Raw genomic sequence first — 19,128 nt, 5'->3', positions numbered from 1 at the left:
GCGGAATGGACCAGATACAGAAAAGTTACTCCCCTTCAGGAGACCGCAGAAATCCAAAGTTCTGGTGTTCCTCAGGTTCCGAATCACATCCTTTTACAACCAGCCGCCCCGTGTCGTCGTCTCCGGGTCTGTTTGCCTCTCAGCAGAGTTTCTGGGCAGCGCAAACGTGCACATGTCCATGTATGATTAGAGCCGACGTGCTCCGACAGGCAGCGGGGCGTGAGATGGAGGCTCCTGTCAGTTTGATGTTCTTCTGCCCGTTCGTGCCGATGCAGATTGACAGGATTGTATCTTGGAGAAGGCCAGAGATATGTGGTCTGCTGAGGTGTTTGGCCCTCAGGGATCCGTGCACCTCAGCTGAGCAACCACATCCCTCCATCCATCCATCCATCATCCATCCATCCATCCATCCATCATCCATCCATCCATCCTCCATCCATCCATCCATCCATCATCCATCCATCCATCCTCCATCCATCCATCCATCCAGCCATCATCCATCCATCCATCCATCCATCCATCCATCCCTCCATCCATCCATCCATCCATCCATCCATCCATCCATCCATCCATCCATCATCCATCCACCCATCCATCCACCCATCCATCCATCCACCCACCCCCCATCCATCCATCATCCATCCATCCATCCCTCCATCCATCCATCCATCATCCATCCATCCATCCATCCATCCATCATCATCCATCCATCCACCATCCATCCATCCACATCCATCCATCCATCCATCCATCCATCCATCCACCCATCCACCCATCCACCCATCCATCCATCATCCATCCATCCCTCCCTCCATCCATCCATCCATCATCCATCCATCCATCCATCCACCATCCATCCATCCATCCATCCATCCATCCATCCACCCATCCATCCATCATCCATCCATCCATCCATCCATCCATCATCCATCCATCCATCCATCCATCCATCCACCCATCCATCCACCCACCCATCCATCCACCCCCCCACCCACCCACCCATCCATCCATCCATCCATCCATCCATCCATCCATCCATCCATCCATCCATCCACCCACCCACCCCCCACCCATCCATCCATCATCCATCCATCCATCCATCCATGTCAGTTCAGGATCCATACTGTCTCCCAGTGTCACATGACAGAGCCAAGTCATGTGACACCCATTTGGATGATTTGCACACAGTTTAAATGTTATTTGGTGTTTAAGTGCCACCTCTGTGATGGTCCTTGATGGCTCAGGCTGCGTCTCGCTGTCATATCCAATTGCTCCGGTAACTCCTCCTGATGCAGCCCCTGTGCAGCCCTTCTGGACTCCAAAGATTCAGTTAGCAGCCTTTTCAAAAGGCTCAGCGGTAAAAGCGGTGGATTTGATTATGGTTCTTTTTATTAGGTTTTTCCTAATGAGTGCAGTTTAACTGCTGGGATTCTATTCTGCTGTCTTCACCAAACTTTATTAACATAGGATCAGGAAGTCAACATGGTCCACGGGGCTATTTATAGTCAAAGTTGTGGAAGTTCAAAAGGACTGTCTAGTCTACAGTCACTGATTTGAACAATTATGCTGTTGATCAGTTATGCTGATTATGATCTTTGCACTACACAAGTGAACAAGTCAGTTTATAACTGTTCTGATGAGGATGTCCTTCTATTGCTGGGTACTGGATTATGTCTATGGAAGTCTTTACAGTGATAGAAGTACAATATGTGTTGTATTAGTGTTTAAACCATTAGTTTGAATCTGTACTTCATCATTTAGTTTAAAATAAGATAAATAATTAGTGATCCGCACATATTTACACTACCAGTGGATAACACTTCAGTCCAAAATGTGCTTCATTTTATTAAATTCTTATTTTAGAGACACATTAAGACCCGCAGCTGTTCTTCTAACAGGAAGTTGTTAAACATTTTAAAACAATAATTTGTTAACTTCATATCTTACTGTTATTTCATGATCTTTTGTCTTATGTTCATCCTTCCGCGTACATATAAAGTTTACTGTCAACATTTATTTAAACATTCGCTCAGTCTCTCCTTTAAAAATAACATTAGATTTTATTGAGTCTGTGGAAAAACCAGGAGAGCGCCACGCAAAAGCCTTCCCATTTATCACAGTCTAAAACGACTTCAAAACTGAACTGACAAATCTCATTGAAGAAGAGCTGAAACCTCCTAAAATGTATTTGGGAGTCCTGTTGAATCACAGGACAGTGCAGCAATAAAACTGATCTCAGTAGTTTGTTGTTTTTTTCCCTAAATGCTTTCATTTGGACTCTATAGTCTGTGCGTAATGCGCCTTCACTAACAGGTGCCCCCAGTGTCCGGAGCAGCTCCTCCCACTCCTCCCCTGTCATCACCACAGGAGGCACAGCCTCTCTGGTCCTCTGCGTGACTTTTTCACAGTCCGCTGCCCCGACAGGACTCCGCAGTCATGGCCAGCGGTCCGACCCACCACGGCTCCCCGAACGCCGCCTACAGCTCCAACAGCGCGGCGCCGGTGCCGGTCATTACGCAGACGGACTCCAGGGACAAATGGAGCAAAAAGATGGATTTTCTCTTGTCTGTCATCGGTTTTGCGGTGGACCTGGGAAACGTTTGGAGGTTTCCGTACATATGTTATCAAAACGGCGGCGGTAAGTTTAGTTTCGGCACTTTTACGCACAAGTTAGACCATTTACCGTTTGCGCTTTCAATAAGTTCATTCAATTTAAAATGAGCTAATTGGGGGGGAAAAAGAAAAGGGACTGGAAAGCAGCTCATCTCTCCCACAGAACCTGGCAATGGTTCTGAAGTACCCATCCAAAAATACTTTTTAAAAATGTATTAAACAGTTTTGTTGGATTGAGCTACTCTTAATTGTTATATAGTTTGATTATTTTACTGTGTTTGTTCTATTAGAAACTATAAGAATGGGTTACATTTTAAAATTATTCTGCTAAAAACAATTGATTTTGAAATATCACATACAAGACAATGCACTGGACATCGAAGATTATTATTCCAACTATACCAAACATCTAGATACCTAAACTGATTTATTTGACTACATTTTCTCCATCATCCATTTTAGGTGTAATCCTAAATTTTTACTTGTATCTTTAGAGACACATTAAGACCCGCAGCTGTTCTTCTAACAGGAAGTTGTTAAACATTTTAAAACAATAATTTGTTAACTTCATATCTTACTGTTATTTCATGATCTTTTGTCTTATGTTCATCCTTCCGCGTACATATAAAGTTTGCTGTCAACATTTATTTAAACATTCGCTCAGTCTCTCCTTTAAAAATAACATTAGATTTTATTGAGTCTGTGGAAAACCAGGAGAGCGCCACGCAAAAGCCTTCCCATTTATCACAGTCTAAAACGACTTCAAAACTGAACTGACAAATCTCATTGAAGAAGAGCTGAAACCTCCTAAAATGTATTTGGGAGTCCTGTTGAATCACAGGACAGTGCAGCAATAAAACTGATCTCAGTAGTTTGTTGTTTTTTTCCCTAAATGCTTTCATTTGGACTCCATAGTCTGTGCGTAATGCGCCTTCACTAACAGGTGCCCCCAGTGTCCGGAGCAGCTCCTCCCACTCCTCCCCTGTCATCACCACAGGAGGCACAGCCTCTCTGGTCCTCTGCGTGACTTTTTCACAGTCCGCTGCCCCGACAGGACTCCGCAGTCATGGCCAGCGGTCCGACCCACCACGGCTCCCCGAACGCCGCCTACAGCTCCAACAGCGCGGCGCCGGTGCCGGTCATTACGCAGACGGACTCCAGGGACAAATGGAGCAAAAAGATGGATTTTCTCTTGTCTGTCATCGGTTTTGCGGTGGACCTGGGAAACGTTTGGAGGTTTCCGTACATATGTTATCAAAACGGCGGCGGTAAGTTTAGTTTCGGCACTTTTACGCACAAGTTAGACCATTTACCGCTTGCGCTTTCAATAAGTTCATTCAATTTGAAATGAGCTAATTGGGGGGGGGAAGAAAAGGGACTGGAAAGCAGCTCATCTCTCCCACAGAACCTGGCAATGGTTCTGAAGTACCCATCCAAAAATACTTTTTAAAAATGTATTAAACAGTTTTGTTGGATTGAGCTACTCTTAATTGTTATATAGTTTGATTATTTTACTGTGTTTGTTCTATTAGAAACTATAAGAATGGGTTACATTTTAAAATTATTCTGCTAAAAACAATTAATTTTGAAATATCACATACAAGACAATGCACTGGACATCGAAGATTATTATTCCAACTATACCAAACATCTAGATACCTAAACTGATTTATTTGACTACATTTTCTCCACATCCATTTTAGGTGTAATCCTAAATTTTTACTTGTATCTGTACAGTCACGGTCATTTCCAGATTTCGATTCTCGGAAGTGTTGAACCACCTTACCAATAAATTCAAGTGTTATTTTTACATTTCGATAAAACTCCTCCTGATTCTTTATCACGCGATCATGGTCGCCCCAAACGCACCAACTCTGACCTGAAAGCAGCTGCTGCTCTCGCTCGTCTCTCCGCAGGTGCCTTCCTCATTCCCTATGTTCTGATGGCCATCTTTGGTGGGGTGCCGCTCTTTTACATGGAGCTGGCACTGGGACAGTTCCACAGAACCGGAGCCATTTCCATATGGAAACACATCTGTCCCATTTTCAAAGGCGAGTCGTAGTGGAAAATCAGGTGGACGTGTGTCCAGACACATTTGGCCGATGGCGTTAGGCTCAGTTTCATCTCTCCCTCAGGTATAGGATACGCCATCTGCGTCATCGCCCTGTATGTGTCCTTCTACTACAACACCATCATCGCCTGGGCGCTCTTCTACTTCTACTCCTCCTTCTCCAGCATCTTGCCCTGGACAAACTGTGACAATGTGTGGAACACCCCCGACTGTACCAATTACTTCGGGATGGACAACATCACCTGGACAAATTCCTCCAGGTCTCCAGCAGAGGAATTTTACACGTAAGTGCATGTAAGTGAGAGTAACAGGGCTTCCTGCTAATGTGACTGAGGAAACCGTTGCCCGCCGCAGTGGAAATCTCATGCGTTTTACATTGCAGGAGGAACGTTTTGGAGCTCCACAAATCGTCGGGCCTGAAAAACCTTGGTGGCGTCCGCTGGCAGCTGATGCTCTGTCTGTTCCTCATTTTCACTATTGTGTACTTCAGCCTCTGGAAAGGCGTGAAAACCTCAGGGAAGGTACCCAGCGTTTACCTACATCTTCTGTTGACTGGTTTGATCTCGCATCAAATTGTCCTGATTTGTCCACGTCACCTCTGCCAGGTGGTGTGGGTGACCGCTACGTTGCCCTACATTGTGCTTTTCATCCTATTGATTCGAGGCGCCACTCTTCCGGGAGCCTGGAAAGGCGTCGTGTTTTACCTAAAGCCCCAGTGGGACAAGCTTCTGGAGACCAGTGTAGGTGGTTGGACACAAACCGTTTCTTTTTATACACTAAACACACCTTTAAATCACAATTAATGGAGCGGTGTAGATTGATTTGATTTTTTTTTTTTTTTTTTTTTTTTTACAAATTTCTTTTTACATTTTTTTTTACAGAATAAAACTTGTTATCCACTGGGATGGACAGAAAAAATGCTGTCATCCACATGTTTTAGAGCTCTCCCATTTAGTTCCACGCAGGTCTTCTGAGACTATGCCTAAATTTAAAAAACATCTTCATCTTCTGCTCCAATTGAATCTGCTCGGCATGCGGTCGCTGACGAATATGGATGAGGCCAAATGAGATGCATAAATAAGCCACAGAGCAGGATAATAAGATGCATAATTGGTTTAGATTTTCTGCCCATTAACAAAGCCCCCCCCATCCTCCCCAACCCCCTGCACACGTGCTCTCCATCTCACTCACCAGTGTCCAGCGCTGTGCTCGTCCTTTTAACGCTGAATGCGCGCCCGTCTTCAGATCTCTCCGCCCGCAGATGTGCAGCCACTAGATTTCGGGGAGAACGCCACAACGCTGTGAAACTGAGACTGAGCGGGGAGCGCACGTGAAAATAGGAAAAAAAAAAAGGGCCCGTTTTGCATTCATCTGGAAGCAGAGATGAGTTTCCCTGTCAGGAACCCTGGATTGTGCCTTCTCTCCTGACTCATGTTGTCTATTTTTCCAGGTGTGGGTGGATGCGGCGGCGCAGATCTTTTTCTCTCTGGGGCCCGGGTTCGGGGTGCTGCTGGCTCTCTCCAGCTACAACCCTTTCACAAATAACTGTTACCGGTAAGAACTGAGGCCAACTGAGTCACCAAAACCCACATCTGTAGCTAGAACAAGGCTTTGGAAGTATAGGCCAAGGCTGAAGCCCACTCTCCTGCTCTGTATGACAAATACTCACCCCCCCCCCCCCCGGCTAGAGCGGCTTCATGACTGCAGGGCAGCCGATGTGGTCGGATCAGCGGAGGGAGTTACCGGGGATGAGACGAAAGGTACACCCTTGAGGAGGGAAAGGTAGAAGTAAGATAAAAATATCAGGTGGTGGACAAACGAAGGGGCTCTCTGCAAACATGAGCCCTGACCTGTGTGTTCTGCTGATGCGATTAAAGGGGAACAAAGCAACAGACAGACATCAGAGGTGATTTTAAAAGCGTCCTTTAGGCTCGCTGACAGTGTGGAAGGACTGAAGTGTATGCTGAAGGTGGGATGAGAAGGCTTCCTGCAGTGGTTCTGATAAATGCACGCCGAACATCAGGATTAGCCCTGTCACAAGCGGGTCGCTAACCAGGATCTGCCTTATGTGTTAGATATTGAAAAAAAGGGGAGTATAAAGGATGTGGCTCATCAGAATGCACCTGTGGAGCATCTCTGAGGTGATCAAAACCTTCGGTTCACTGGAGGGAATCAAATAAACGGTCCATTTTCTGCTTCGTCTCTTTTTCTTCCTCACCAGGGACGCCATTGTGACCAGCCTGGTTAACTGTTTGACAAGCTTTGTGTCGGGGTTCGTTATCTTCACCGTGCTGGGCTACATGGCGGAGATGAGGAAGGTGGAGGTGGAGGACGTCGCCAGGGACAAAGGTCAGCAGAATTGACAAACCACGATTCCAGTTCATTCACGCCTGACCACTTTTCTATATTGTATCTTTCCGTGCACTTAGGACCGAGTTTACTCTTCATCACTTACCCGGAAGCCATCGCAAACATGATGGGCTCGACTTTTTTCGCCATCATCTTCTTTGTGATGATGATCATGCTGGGGCTGGACAGCACGGTACCAAGCTCAATAACAAGTCTGGCTTTCTCACTTTCCTGGAGCGCATCGATTGTTTCTCTTTGGGTTTCAGTTTGGTGGACTGGAGGCAATCATCACGGCCGTGCTGGACGAATACCCCGACCAGCTCTACCACAGGCGGGAACTTTTTGTCCTCTGCTTGGTAGTGGTTTGCTTTTTGGGCTCTCTGAGCACCCTTACAAATGTAAGCAGCTTTTCCAAATTAAAAAACACAAATTTGACCATTTTTTAAGAAATATTTTTCTGCCCACATGACACATCATGGATGATGTCACGAATCGGTGTACAATGCTTTCTTCAGGGCGGTGCCTACGTGGTCAAGCTGCTGGAGGAATTTGGTGTCGGGTGCTCCATTATCGTGCTGGGGTTCCTCGAGGCCATCGCTGTATCATGGTTCTACGGTAAAACATGAGATCCGCCACCAGGAACTTGATGAACCTCACCTCAAGCCTATCAAAGAAGTGTGTCTAACGCTGGTTTCTTCCAGGTATCAACAGATTTAGCAACGACATCCAGGCCATGCTGGGCAAAGCCCCGGGGTTATTCTGGAGGGTGTGCTGGGTCGCCATCAGTCCGGCCTTTCTAGCGGTGAGATGTGACAACCTGAAATGTAGAAAAACACAATGTAATATGTTCAAGATTAAGTGCTAAACACAAAAAGGAATCCTCTCCAGGCCAGATGTGTGTTGGCCGGGATAAAGGCGCGTCTCCTTATTGTTGTGGATCGCGTCCTTAGACCCCTTAGATCCGCTCTCCTCAGTAAATGTCAACACATCACTCTGGGTGGCTGACATTTGCCATCATCCCCACATCTAGCATGTTTGACCTCCGTGTTTAGAACGTGTGCAACGTGTGACAGATGCAAGAGGATGTGCGGGGGATTCAGACATTAACACCGGGACCTTTATTTATGCCCCCACCTCCTCAGTTTATCATCATCAGCTCCCTCCTGAAGGTCCCACAGCTCACTCTGTTCGACTACAAGTATCCCGACTGGAGCATCACGGTGGGGTACCTCATCGGCTTCTCCTCCTTCATGTGGATCCCCATCTACATGGTCTACAAACTGGTGTGGACGCCTGGCTCTCTGAAACAGGTCAGTGTGCCAAAAGAGGGAAGGAGACTCGAACAAGTTGTGACTCTTGTTTCCCCCTGGTGTTCTCCTCAGAGGTTGGCCGTTTGTCTCAGACCAGAGAGGACCATCCCAGAACTCCACGCCGACAGCCTCCACATGACCACCATGCCATGAAGACATCTCCCCTGCCTGTTGTTGCTATTGTTGTTTTTAATTCAGACCCCAGTCGTTGTTTGTTTCTTTTCAATTTTCTGAGCGAACCCGAAGGCGACCAGACATCAGGCGTGTCGACCAGCCGGTGATTCGGAACGTCTCACACTCGCCGTTGTAAAGATGCCGGCTGGATTAAAATTCTTTAGCTGACCATGGATAAGATGATTTATATTGGAGGTTAAATAAACCTACGGGTTCAGGTGTTGCGCTGAGACTAGAGAGTTAAATTTCACACAAAAGCAACGTTTTATGTGTAATCCTGTGTAATTTATTTGCTAATATTTTCACATGACTAGTCCGCATCTCTGTGTTTTTTGTGGTTCTTTAAACATTCTTTGAGTGGGTCTCTAAGCTGAACTACCTTTTTAGTAATGTACAATTATACATGTAATATTAATAGACTATATCTGTAATGGAATTGTACTTTTATAGGATATATCTGCTCATTAAATGCTTTTCCCCCCCTTTTAAGGATTTGTAATGGAAGTCAGAGAAGACATTGATGTTATGATCTTATATTTTATATCTTATATTAATAGGGCAAAAACACACTTCATTCTTTCACCCTGATTTCTTTGACCATTAAAAGTGGAACCTCTGTGCCACCTGGATTTATAACATCTCGTACACTGTCTTGCTCTATGTCGACGATGTCTGCTTTTGACTCTAGACGGACTGTTTTTTTGCCTTAATCTGCCTGAAGTGGTGTTGATATTGTGCCTCTCCGATGTTTCGACTCCTAACTCAAGACTGTTCTGTACCCAAGACATGCAGCGAAATGTCTCATGTGTTAGCTAAAAGTGCTTTATACTCCATGTGTGCTGAGCAAGGTGATGACTGTTGTGTGATTTCAACTTTCTTTATGTATTCACCAGATATGTATGAATTAATTATAATAAAGAAACCGTGACCCTGTACAAATCAAATTTTTTGGGTCGATTTTAAATAACGCAGCCCCCCCCACGCATGCACGCCGTGATTTGTTTAAGGGCAACAGGTTTGAACCTATAGATGAGTAGAAAGCAGTGTGGAGCGCACGAGCCCCATTGAGCGGTTGGTGCACGGATGCGAGCATCAAAGTGCTTTTGTGTGACTGACTGCTATTGAAGTGGAGGAGGACACATGAAAGAGGCGCTGCTGTGAGCGTGCATGCATCAACACTTTGGAAGATATCAGCAGCAGCAGTTTGATTTTCATCCCTGCGCAGGAGAAACACTAAAGCAGAGGATTCACCGTTGAATTTGATGGGGTTTTTCAATTTTATCCAAACAGGAGACCATTTGAAGGCTGTGACAGTGGTCAATAGTGGTGCATCAAAGGATATTTCCCACACGGATTTCATCGATTAGGGGCAGAGAAATCGAAACAGGAGAACCATCACTTTTGTACAAAGTCCCCACCACGTTTTTTGTCTTAATCTGTTGCATCTCCTTATTTATACCCACATTTCTCACATGTAATTCTTCATCTTCCTGCTTTCTTGGCACCTTCTGTCGAGTTTCTTTTAGCCCGGGGACATTTTTCTATTCAGGAATGATCAGAACTGGAAGCAGGTTTAGATCCTGGGAGCCCCTCTGGCCCTCGTGGTGGTCTCTCATCTCCATGTGCCGCGCGTACATGGAGATGGGCAATGAAACTTATGCTGTAAATACAACATTCTCTTCTCCATCTTCTGCCTTCAACCAACAGATGACAGTGTCAGAATTTCCTCCTCGGGAGTTTCAAACTGCGCCAGAAGTTGCAGCTCACAAATTCAACCATCATTTATTAAAACAGGATATTTAAGTTCACGCTCCCATTAAACGTTTCCTTGTTTTGACCAAGTTATCCAGTTTTATTGTCAGACCTCCGTGAGTAACATTTCCCAGTGCTCATTAGGCTCCGCTGCCACATAATTGTAAAGCGTTTGCAGCGGCGTGGACCTTAGGTCCTACAGACGATGAAGATAAAGGCCATACGCATCAGTCATGCTGGGTAATTATATAAGAATACAACCCCCAGGATCTTGACCTTTATTTCCATTCTCCACTGCTCTTTGACATTTAACAAATGGGAAATGTGTTGGAGGCATCGCACTTGTTTGATGGTTTCCAGTAAGAGAAAAGATTCAGTCAAACTATCTGGAAACATCAGAAAGTATCAGTACCAGAAAGCTTCGGCACCTTTCATGATGGATCGCGTGAGGACCTCAGCCTGGAAGGACGTGGAACATTAAACCCGGATCTGTTTGTTTTCACCGTAGGCAGCCGTGAGCGCTGGATGGCGCTGGAAGTTACACAATAAACAAAAATGAAGCTAGTTTATTTGAAAAAGGGTTGCATGCTGCGAAGAAAAACAAAAAGGAAAGGACAAGTGTCTGTCGACCAATCAGAAAACGGCTGCGTGATCAGCCTCCAGCCCTGTCCTGATGGGACAGGTGTCCCCGAAGGGTCACATTGGGACATCAAGGTTAAAAACTTTAACCGAACCAAACCCAGCCAAACGATAGAAAATTAGGGTAGGGTCCTTGATTGTAGCTAAATTTGCTGCAATGAATTAATTCTGGTACCTTCAACGTTGACCCAGGAGATCTTCTACAGTCCCAGAAAACCTAAAAACTTATTTATCACTGTTTACACAATCAACAATCTATTTTTATTAGTAGATTTTCCAGCATTAAATAATAAATAAATAATAATCCACTGGCATCAATCTCAAACGGGCGGATTTAGGACCCAGGTGATAACGCGGAAGCAGCAGCACCTTCCCCGACTCTTCATCCTCCTCCTCCTCCTCCTCCTCGTTGTCTTTCTCCCGTGCTGCCTCCGAGCCCTCCACGATGATGCAGCGCTCCATCTCACCAGCCTTCATCCTGTTCTTGGCAGTTCTGGTTCCGGGACAGGCGGACGGACAGACAGACAGAGCTTACGTGATCTTACAGAAGCAGAATTTGGGTAAGGCTCGAGCAGCAAGATGACGTCAGAGACACTTTATTAGCATACATACGACCGAGGCCGATTAAACGTTATCTAGTGTCTATTAATTATGTTATAACGTATTCCCTATGCGTGTGCGTGTCCTCGCAGTCGCTCTGGGAAGTGTGTTCGCTGTGCTGCTGCTGCTCATGATTGTCATGGCTGTGTGTGTCTACAAGCCGCACTCCCCACGCTAAAAGGCTCACCTGCACGGAAAAGGCCGAAACATGCCGAAAAGCAACGAGTGACGAAGCACCTGAACAGACCAGCTCAGGAAAACAGCCCTTCTGCTGCGTGGTAACCGGGTTCAACACAACGACGCCTTCTTTGTTATCCTCCATGCATGTGATCCTGCATTAACTTTCCTGTCGCACATGTTATTAATTTAATCTGCACATAAAGAGCTCAGGAGATTTTCTATGACAGTAATTATGTCTTTGTCATGGTACCTGGGATATATCAGGCAGCAAGTGAAGCGTTTGTCCTCTGACTTAATGGGGCCCCACCTAACAATGGACAGCTGTTAAGAATCTTCAGGGGCTCACCTTCAGGGGTCCGTGCATCGAAGGCTCGGGGCTGTTCTGGCAGAATAACGGGGACCAACCCAAAGTTATGCGGGTGGACATGATGCTAAGCCTGAATGGTGTTTATAGCTTCCTCTAGCAAGGTTGATGTTTAGTATTAAGGGTGTTTTTCTTGTTTTATTGATCTGTGCATTGTTTCTTGTTTCACCTGTTTCTGCTCCTGTGGGCTACAAAATAAAATAAAACATAAGGAGGCAGACTGTATGCCCTGCTCTTAATTTATGGAGATGCACAGTATTTCTGTATCAACGGGTTTATATTACTGATTGTGAAACGGGTGTGATGTGACTTGATGTAAAAATGACATTGGTTGTTCTAATGTGCCTCACCTCCTGATTAAAATGTTAAAAACAATTGTGTACTGTTTGGGACATAATGTAACTAAACTATATCAATACATTGAGAACTGCATGTTCAGCCTACATGAAATTACAAATATTATATATATATATATATATATAGATAGACAGATGGAGAGAGAGAGAGAGAGAGAGAGCAAGTACACAGGTACAGTATAAGGAAAATAAATACAGGTCAATATTTTGGAAATAAAGTGCTTTTATTTTAGAAATTTGGACAAATAAAAAAGGAACAGTGCATTAAAGTAACCAAAGAACTAATTTGTTAAAGTTGAACATTTGGAAACATGATTATAACAATTAGTATTTTTTCTAAAAACAAACTAAACCCAGAAAGTGGGATGCTGAAAGAACTTTGTCAAAGTTGACTTTTAAAGGAATCAACTTTAGTCTCGCCTTGATCTAATAATTTCTGACGCTGCAAAACATTTGAAAACCATTTTCAAAGTGGGACCACAAAAGTTTGTCACCAAAAGAGACGACAGAGTAACCAATTCATTGGCACATGCTGAAGAAACTAATCCTACATTTGGCAATCATGCTAGAATTTTGAGCCTGTGCTCTTAATACATTTCATATAAATGACAGCTTTATTCTAACCAGCTGCAAAAGGCTTCAGATCAGCATTTCAATCATTTGGAATAATTTAATCAAATCAGATCACTATTTTTGATCCAAGTGAAGAATTGTTAAAGACGCTCTGTTAACCAAAAACATGGTCCTTATAGTCATAAAATTAATCACTTTATGGATAAAAAAAAAAGTCAGTGGAATGAGCATTAATAAGGAAACAGCACTATTATTAAACCACTCCATGAACCCTTTTTCTTTCTGAAACACCAGCATTGCGCTGCTGAGTGAGACACCAGCCAGCACCAAACCCACATTAACCAGGCTACAATTTGCATTTATTTATCACCTGGTTAATAATTTAACTGCAAAGTTAAAGGAAAATGCAGAAAAGTGGTACCCTGAGAATTCTGTTACTTAGTGAAGCCACCGTCCTCAAACAGTCAAATCCATTTATCCAGGACCACAGTGCCGGGAGCGTTCCAGTCTCGCTTTAAAAAACAAAACACAAAGCCAAAAAAGAGGAATGCCAACAGAGCTCGAAGTTGCCTCCAGTCAAATGTTTCTACAGCTTAAAAGATCAATTCAGCCCTTGTAGATTCTGCTGCACTGATTTGGAAATAAATTAAAGAAAACAGAACATACAGGTCTGTCAGTAATTTGAGCTGTGGGATGGAAACATGAAAATATAAAAAGGAGTTCCAAAAATAACCTTTGCAAAATATCCGTCACTCCTTTTGTCTGTGGAAGAATGACGTGTTACAGAAACAAATTTGCAGTTGCATAGATGACTACTGTGGTTAAGGAGGAAGACTGAGGTGTGGCGGTTGCTTCTGGATCAGCAGAAGTTAGTAATATTGTTATTATTCCCTCTTGTTCCTTTCTACTTCTCAGTAAGCGATAGCTGCAGTATCCTCTCCAGCTCCTCTTCCTCCTGCTTCCTCATCCTCTCCTCCTCGGCTTGAGCCTGCGCAGAGAGCTCCATGGCGAGGCGGAGATCGGTGTCAGGGCTGGAGGCTGACATGGAGCTGGAGGGGCTGGAGGTGTCTCCGTACTCCACTGGCGCCCCCTCTGGGAGGCTTCTAGAATGACACGTGGGGAAAAAATCTCTTGTCACACAGCAGCAAAAATTGCTTAAAAAGAAGACAACCTCATCCCTTGTTCCCACCTGTCACTCTGGCTTCTGGTCATGACATCAGTGTCTGTATCCTCCCAGATCACTTCCTGCAGGGACACAAACGCCAACGACATCAGAGATCAAAGCAGCACACTGAGCACAGATGATAAAGAAAAATTGGGTGAAGGGTGAGCTTAGTAATGGGGGGGTTCTGACCTGGCTGGGGGCTCTGCGAGACTCCAGGAGACTTTGGTGGATGGCGTACTGCAGGAGCTCCTCGTCATTACTGGACACGGGCGCGTGTCGACTGCCGCCTCGTCGGTGGTAACTGTCAGGCACCTCGAACACTGAAGGACACACCTGAAATGAAGACAATTCTAAAGGGACAAACAAAAAACAAAACAAATCAGAACTAGCATTTATATAAAAGGGAGAAATGTAACAGGCTGCAGTCGTACCTGCAGCTTCTTCATCCTCTCCTGTGGATGTTGGCGTCACTGCTGGTGTCGTTTTGAGCTCCGCATCAGTGCTGCACTTGTTCACGCTACCGAATGTGATCCTGGCATTCAGGACGTGAAACAGGGGGATTTCTGCGAAACAGGAAATATGATATAATCACTCTAGAAGAGAAGGGACATTGTATATTTAGACTTTGGGGAAAATAACATGTGCAAAACCTTCATTACCGATTTTAACAGGAAATCCTGGAGGGAATTTCAAGGTTACAAAGTCCCGCAGACGTGCAAAGTGAGAGCTGGTTCGTGCCATGAGGTCAATAATAGGGGTCACCTGCTCCACCAGGGAGAGGGGATGATCCTCACTCATCCACAAGGTACCTTTAAACCTTCATGACACAACAGTGACTTTAACAACACAACAAATAAACCGTATGTTGACATTATTTAAGCTCCCATAATGCTATGTGCAAATAGTGGATGTGACTTCCTGACACTGAGCAGGATCCAGCACTCTGATCGCTGGCGTAATTATTCTCACAGTTGTGATAGCAGGATCAATGTGAACAGCTGTGAAACCATTCCTTACTTCTGTGTTCGGATGCTCATTTCAATGGGCCGGCCGATGTCTCTATTCCCGAGTTCAAAATTGGGATCAAAGTATTCGTCTGGAGTGATGGCAGTGGGATTGGTGGCAGTTGCATACTCCATAGTCATGTCCTGCAACAGCGAGACTGCCCAATTAGCAGGCTAAAATAGGTTTAGCCTGATAAATCAATATATATCTTACCCCTTGTGCACTTATGTGCTGCTCCACAGTACCAAGCAGAGACTCTAAAATGTTTCGTTCACCTGAACACAAGAAAGTGAACTTTAGATTTTTCCATTAAAGTAACACAGGAGTGTAAACAACCCTCGATTTACTTTTTATCCTGGCTTTCTCCTCATCTGTGAGATGCTCTGTCCTTGTCCTGATGACCACGTTTACATTATTCACGCTGAAAACCTGAAAACATTCCAACACAGGTGCGTTCAGGAGCAGACTCCAGAGAAATCACCAGCACAGTGGCACAATTGTGGCGACACAGAAAACGTCAGTGAACCTTTGCTTCAAATCCGTTGACGACTTCTGACTTTTCGGTTCTCCAGCCCCAAATCCCAGACTTATTCCTGAGGAGGCCAAAACCACAGCAAAGCCGTTAGTAAGACGTCTTCATTAGCTCGTTTTACCTGGAGCTACATATTTGCATTATCCTTATTACTCAAACATTTCAATGCCAAACTTGGGCATTGCTATAATATACTTTTGTTTTTTGGAAAGTTAAGAGGATAACCTGACTAATGTAACTTTATTAATGTAGTATATAGAAGACACAACATGAAATCTCAAGGGTTTCATCCACCTTTCAAAAGCAATTTCCTTGGTGTCCAAATAGGTATTGACAATAGGAGTAGTCAGCCTTTTGGCCACTTCCTGTTCCGCTGGCTGCATGGACTCTAGCGTAACATCCTCCATTTCCTGGGAGATGTTGAAGCGTTCGGTGTCCACCACTTCATCATCATGGTTCACCTCCATCAGCTCTGCGCATGAATCTAGAAGGACGAAGACAGAGGTGCATTCAAAGGATCGTTTTAGTGACATTTGTTAGTTCGCTGTCATAAATCACGAAAGGGCCAAAACACAAACCATCCCCCCTGAAGATGTAGCTCCTGCGTCCTCTGATCCACGTCATGTTTTCAAAGCCGAGGAGGGTGGCATCTACCCGCAGGTTCGCGCCGCTTTTCCAGATGCGACAAACATCGCTCGGACAAACGCGTGACAGAAGAGGGACTGCAAAATATATTCGCATTTGCACAAAGGCCCATTATTAACTCGAAACAAATGTTCCAACTATTAATAGTGAGGTATGCGGTTGATCCCGTATGATCTGTTACAACCTCTGGGCTGTCAGAGTTAACGAGCCTTCCTCAAACTGGTTTCCTCTTGCTAATTCCCCCAACGTATGAGGTTTTTTTTTTCACGTTTAAAATCAAATGTAGGTTGGGGGGATTTCCAAAGACCACGATGGACAAATAATTTTTAAAAAGTTCATAATTACCAAATACATGTTAATTATAACAGATTGTAAAAAAAATAAACATGTGAGTTTGTATTTAAACTTAAAGGGCTCTTTGAACCGATTCTATCTTTATGAGACGGCCCCACTGTTGGTGGGGAACAATGTCAGTAATGTATCAAAATACTAGATTTACTGTATAAATCTGACCTTTCCCAGGTTTGTGCTCAAAATGATATTAGGCGAGTCATTTAGTCATTTCATTCCATTAAAGTCTAAATATAAGCACTTACTCCAACTGGTGAACTCCCATTTCATTTCCATATAAAAGTCTGGAGACTGTATAGAAAAACAGAGTAATAATCAAAGTGTATTTAGGCTCACATACATGAAGCATGATGGAACACTGTGTGAAGCAAACCTCTCGAATCTTGGCCAACAGCTCAGGCACTCCTCCCAGTGCAGTGGAGGCTTTGAGGTAGTCTCTGCGCTGAAGCACTAACTGAACCATTTCCGGATCGCCAGTGCTGACAGCCTCCTGGAGCACTAGACGAGGGTTACAGGGATTCATAAACTACCAAAACATTTGCTCCCCAACAACAACAATCATCACTTACAATGATGTCAGTAAAGAGAAGAAGGTGAAAGCTGTTACATAGGGTGGGTAGGTGAGAACGTTTTTTATAAAACAAAGCAACCATTAAAATCCAAGCCTGAATGGCTGGATAAGTGGAATTTAATGGAATAGCTGAACTGACCTGTCCAATTGCTGGCGTTTTCTTTAGTCACAGACGCATTGTGTCGGAGGAGGACTCGCACAGACTCCAGGTGACCGAGCGAGACAGCGAGGTGCAGAGGTGTCCGACCCCGGGGATCAACAGCCTCAATGTCATTCTAAGAAAATCGAAAGGAGACCAAGGTATGAAAACAATACAGGAATAACGTGAAGAAACAGGACAGCATATGAAGGAAAACACAAGCACTGCAAAGTTCTGATTCATGTGTGAATGATGCCATTCTATAACTGAGATTCATAGTCATGCTATGACTTTCCTAGTCGCTCATCACTGATCCTGTTTGGTTCTAAAATGAGCCTCTGGAGTAAGTGTAATGTAATCATGGTTGCAGGGTAGTAATAACAGGAATAATAGTGGCTGGGCTTTAGTAATTCAACCACAAAAGGTATTACTCATAGTGAACAAAGGAGATCCACAGACGAAACGATGGAAAAGGGGTCTGTTTGATCATACTTTATAGTACTAATGTTCTATATTTGAGAACAATGGAACTATGAAGTCCCAACATACTTTCAAATAAACCAAATAGCACGAATGGGCAAAATGATAACGCAGCCTTTTTAATCACGATAATCCAGTAGTAGCTGGATTTGTTGTTTTATGTGAATTTTGTCTTAAACTGTCAGCCAGAAATACGGTATTCATTTTCAAAGACATTTAAAAATACACTTCTTTCTGTCACTAACTGATCCGTTCGTGCACATCACCTGGGAAAAGCACGTCTGACACTACGGAGCATCTGTCAACACGACTGGCCTACTTTATCTGGTTGGCTAAAGAGATTTAACGTCTCCCTCCGCTTTCAGCGAGCTAGCAAGTAACATTTTCTGGTCATTGGTATAAGAAGAATCATAGTCAGTGGATCATCAACCTGTGGGATCCGTATTTGTTCTTCTAGTTTCCTGTAATCGTTCTCCCACACTGCGGAATGCAGAGGAAACTTCACTCTGATGTCGTCGCTAATGTTAGCCGTGGACATCTTCCTCCGTACGCGCCCGCTCACTCCAGCGTTAGCCTGCTTCTAGTGACTACAGCCATGGCAAAAACTGGATAACGTCGCCATACTCCAACCAAAAACAATGAACGACTGATGCAGTAGATGCCCTCAATGTTTCACAGCAAAAACACCAAGACATCCAAACAACTAGCAACTTTCAATAATGCTTCCTCTTAATAAAACTTTTGAACAAGGAAGCGCCTGAAGCGAAACCAAATCGTAAGAGGGGGTGTCTTAAATAAACAGAAAATCAACCAACTCGAAAAAAACTTGAAAAATAAATCCAAACTGTGCCGCGTTGGCATGAAGTGTAATTTTATTATCGACTTCTAGACTTTTTAAAAAAAAATACAAATAAGATTATTAAATTAAAGATGATTTTAGAAAAAATACTAGATTCCATTGGGGCGGAACCATTTAACCTGGACACACGGGGTTATATCCGGTGTTCCCCCGAATGTGGTTATATTCGGCGCACTTAATTGTGATTAATTATGGTGGGGTATTGTACTACAAATACCAATAAATCACAATTTCCTAATGCACCCAGGCCGTTTTTAAAAAATAAGACCAGGGGGTTTAATTTCCGAGAGGTTACTGGGCCGTATCGCAAATCTTTATCGCACCGGTGCAACCAAGGCAAACTTGTTAGCTAAATACAGACATTATTTGTTAGGTTAATGAGCGGTTAGGATATGTACGA

At 44.1% G+C, this 19,128-nt stretch overlaps 2 protein-coding genes and 1 long non-coding RNA gene across 3 annotated transcripts; 2 read left to right on the top strand and 1 right to left on the bottom strand.

The window, feature by feature from the left end:
• The first annotated feature begins 3,639 nt into the window (after positions 1–3,639).
• slc6a4b (solute carrier family 6 member 4b) lies at positions 3,640–9,461 on the top strand. The gene is made up of 13 exons (XM_057032563.1): positions 3,640–3,881; positions 4,530–4,664; positions 4,749–4,968; positions 5,067–5,205; positions 5,290–5,424; positions 6,135–6,238; positions 6,906–7,033; positions 7,114–7,226; positions 7,300–7,431; positions 7,549–7,648; positions 7,735–7,835; positions 8,176–8,343; positions 8,416–9,461. Exons 1-13 carry the CDS (start codon positions 3,680–3,682, stop codon positions 8,494–8,496), a joined length of 1,758 nt encoding a protein of 585 aa, XP_056888543.1. The 5' UTR covers positions 3,640–3,679; the 3' UTR covers positions 8,497–9,461.
• A 1,811-nt stretch (positions 9,462–11,272) lies between these two features.
• On the top strand, positions 11,273–12,427 carry LOC130525656 (uncharacterized). Its single transcript, XR_008950527.1, has 2 exons — positions 11,273–11,468; positions 11,601–12,427. It is a non-coding gene; the product is annotated as an uncharacterized LOC130525656 (long non-coding RNA).
• A 186-nt stretch (positions 12,428–12,613) lies between these two features.
• Positions 12,614–18,645, bottom strand: ankrd13a (ankyrin repeat domain 13A). Its single transcript, XM_057032557.1, has 15 exons — positions 18,300–18,645; positions 17,390–17,525; positions 17,053–17,177; positions 16,925–16,970; positions 16,262–16,405; positions 15,978–16,167; positions 15,678–15,744; positions 15,499–15,580; positions 15,365–15,426; positions 15,164–15,294; positions 14,806–14,963; positions 14,578–14,709; positions 14,336–14,496; positions 14,171–14,226; positions 12,614–14,084 (listed from the first exon to the last, which is right to left on the bottom strand). The coding sequence occupies exons 1-15, from the start codon at positions 18,405–18,407 to the stop codon at positions 13,886–13,888; spliced, it is 1,797 nt and encodes a 598-aa protein (XP_056888537.1). The 5' UTR covers positions 18,408–18,645; the 3' UTR covers positions 12,614–13,885.
• Between the last annotated feature and the right edge of the window lie 483 nt (positions 18,646–19,128).

The sequence above is a fragment of the Takifugu flavidus genome, chromosome 5 (genome assembly GCF_003711565.1).
Source record: "Takifugu flavidus isolate HTHZ2018 chromosome 5, ASM371156v2, whole genome shotgun sequence".
NCBI lineage: Eukaryota > Metazoa > Chordata > Actinopteri > Tetraodontiformes > Tetraodontidae > Takifugu > Takifugu flavidus.
This window is presented reverse-complemented; position numbering and strand designations above follow the sequence as displayed.

Excerpts from the sequence above, each read along its gene's own strand:
- ankrd13a (XM_057032557.1), bottom strand. The coding sequence starts at position 18,407 with ATGTCCACGGCTAACATTAGCGACGACATCAGAGTGAAGTTTCCTCTG. Across the intron at positions 16,406-16,924 it reads ATGGGAGTTCACCAGTTGGA|TCCCTCTTCTGTCACGCGTT; the intron begins GTAAGTGCTTAT and ends TATATTTTGCAG. Across the intron at positions 15,581-15,677 it reads TCAACGGATTTGAAGCAAAG|GTTTTCAGCGTGAATAATGT; the intron begins GTTCACTGACGT and ends GAATGTTTTCAG.
- slc6a4b (XM_057032563.1), top strand. The coding sequence starts at position 3,680 with ATGGCCAGCGGTCCGACCCACCACGGCTCCCCGAACGCCGCCTACAGC. Across the intron at positions 3,882-4,529 it reads ATGTTATCAAAACGGCGGCG|GTGCCTTCCTCATTCCCTAT; the intron begins GTAAGTTTAGTT and ends GTCTCTCCGCAG. Across the intron at positions 4,969-5,066 it reads CCAGCAGAGGAATTTTACAC|GAGGAACGTTTTGGAGCTCC; the intron begins GTAAGTGCATGT and ends TTTACATTGCAG.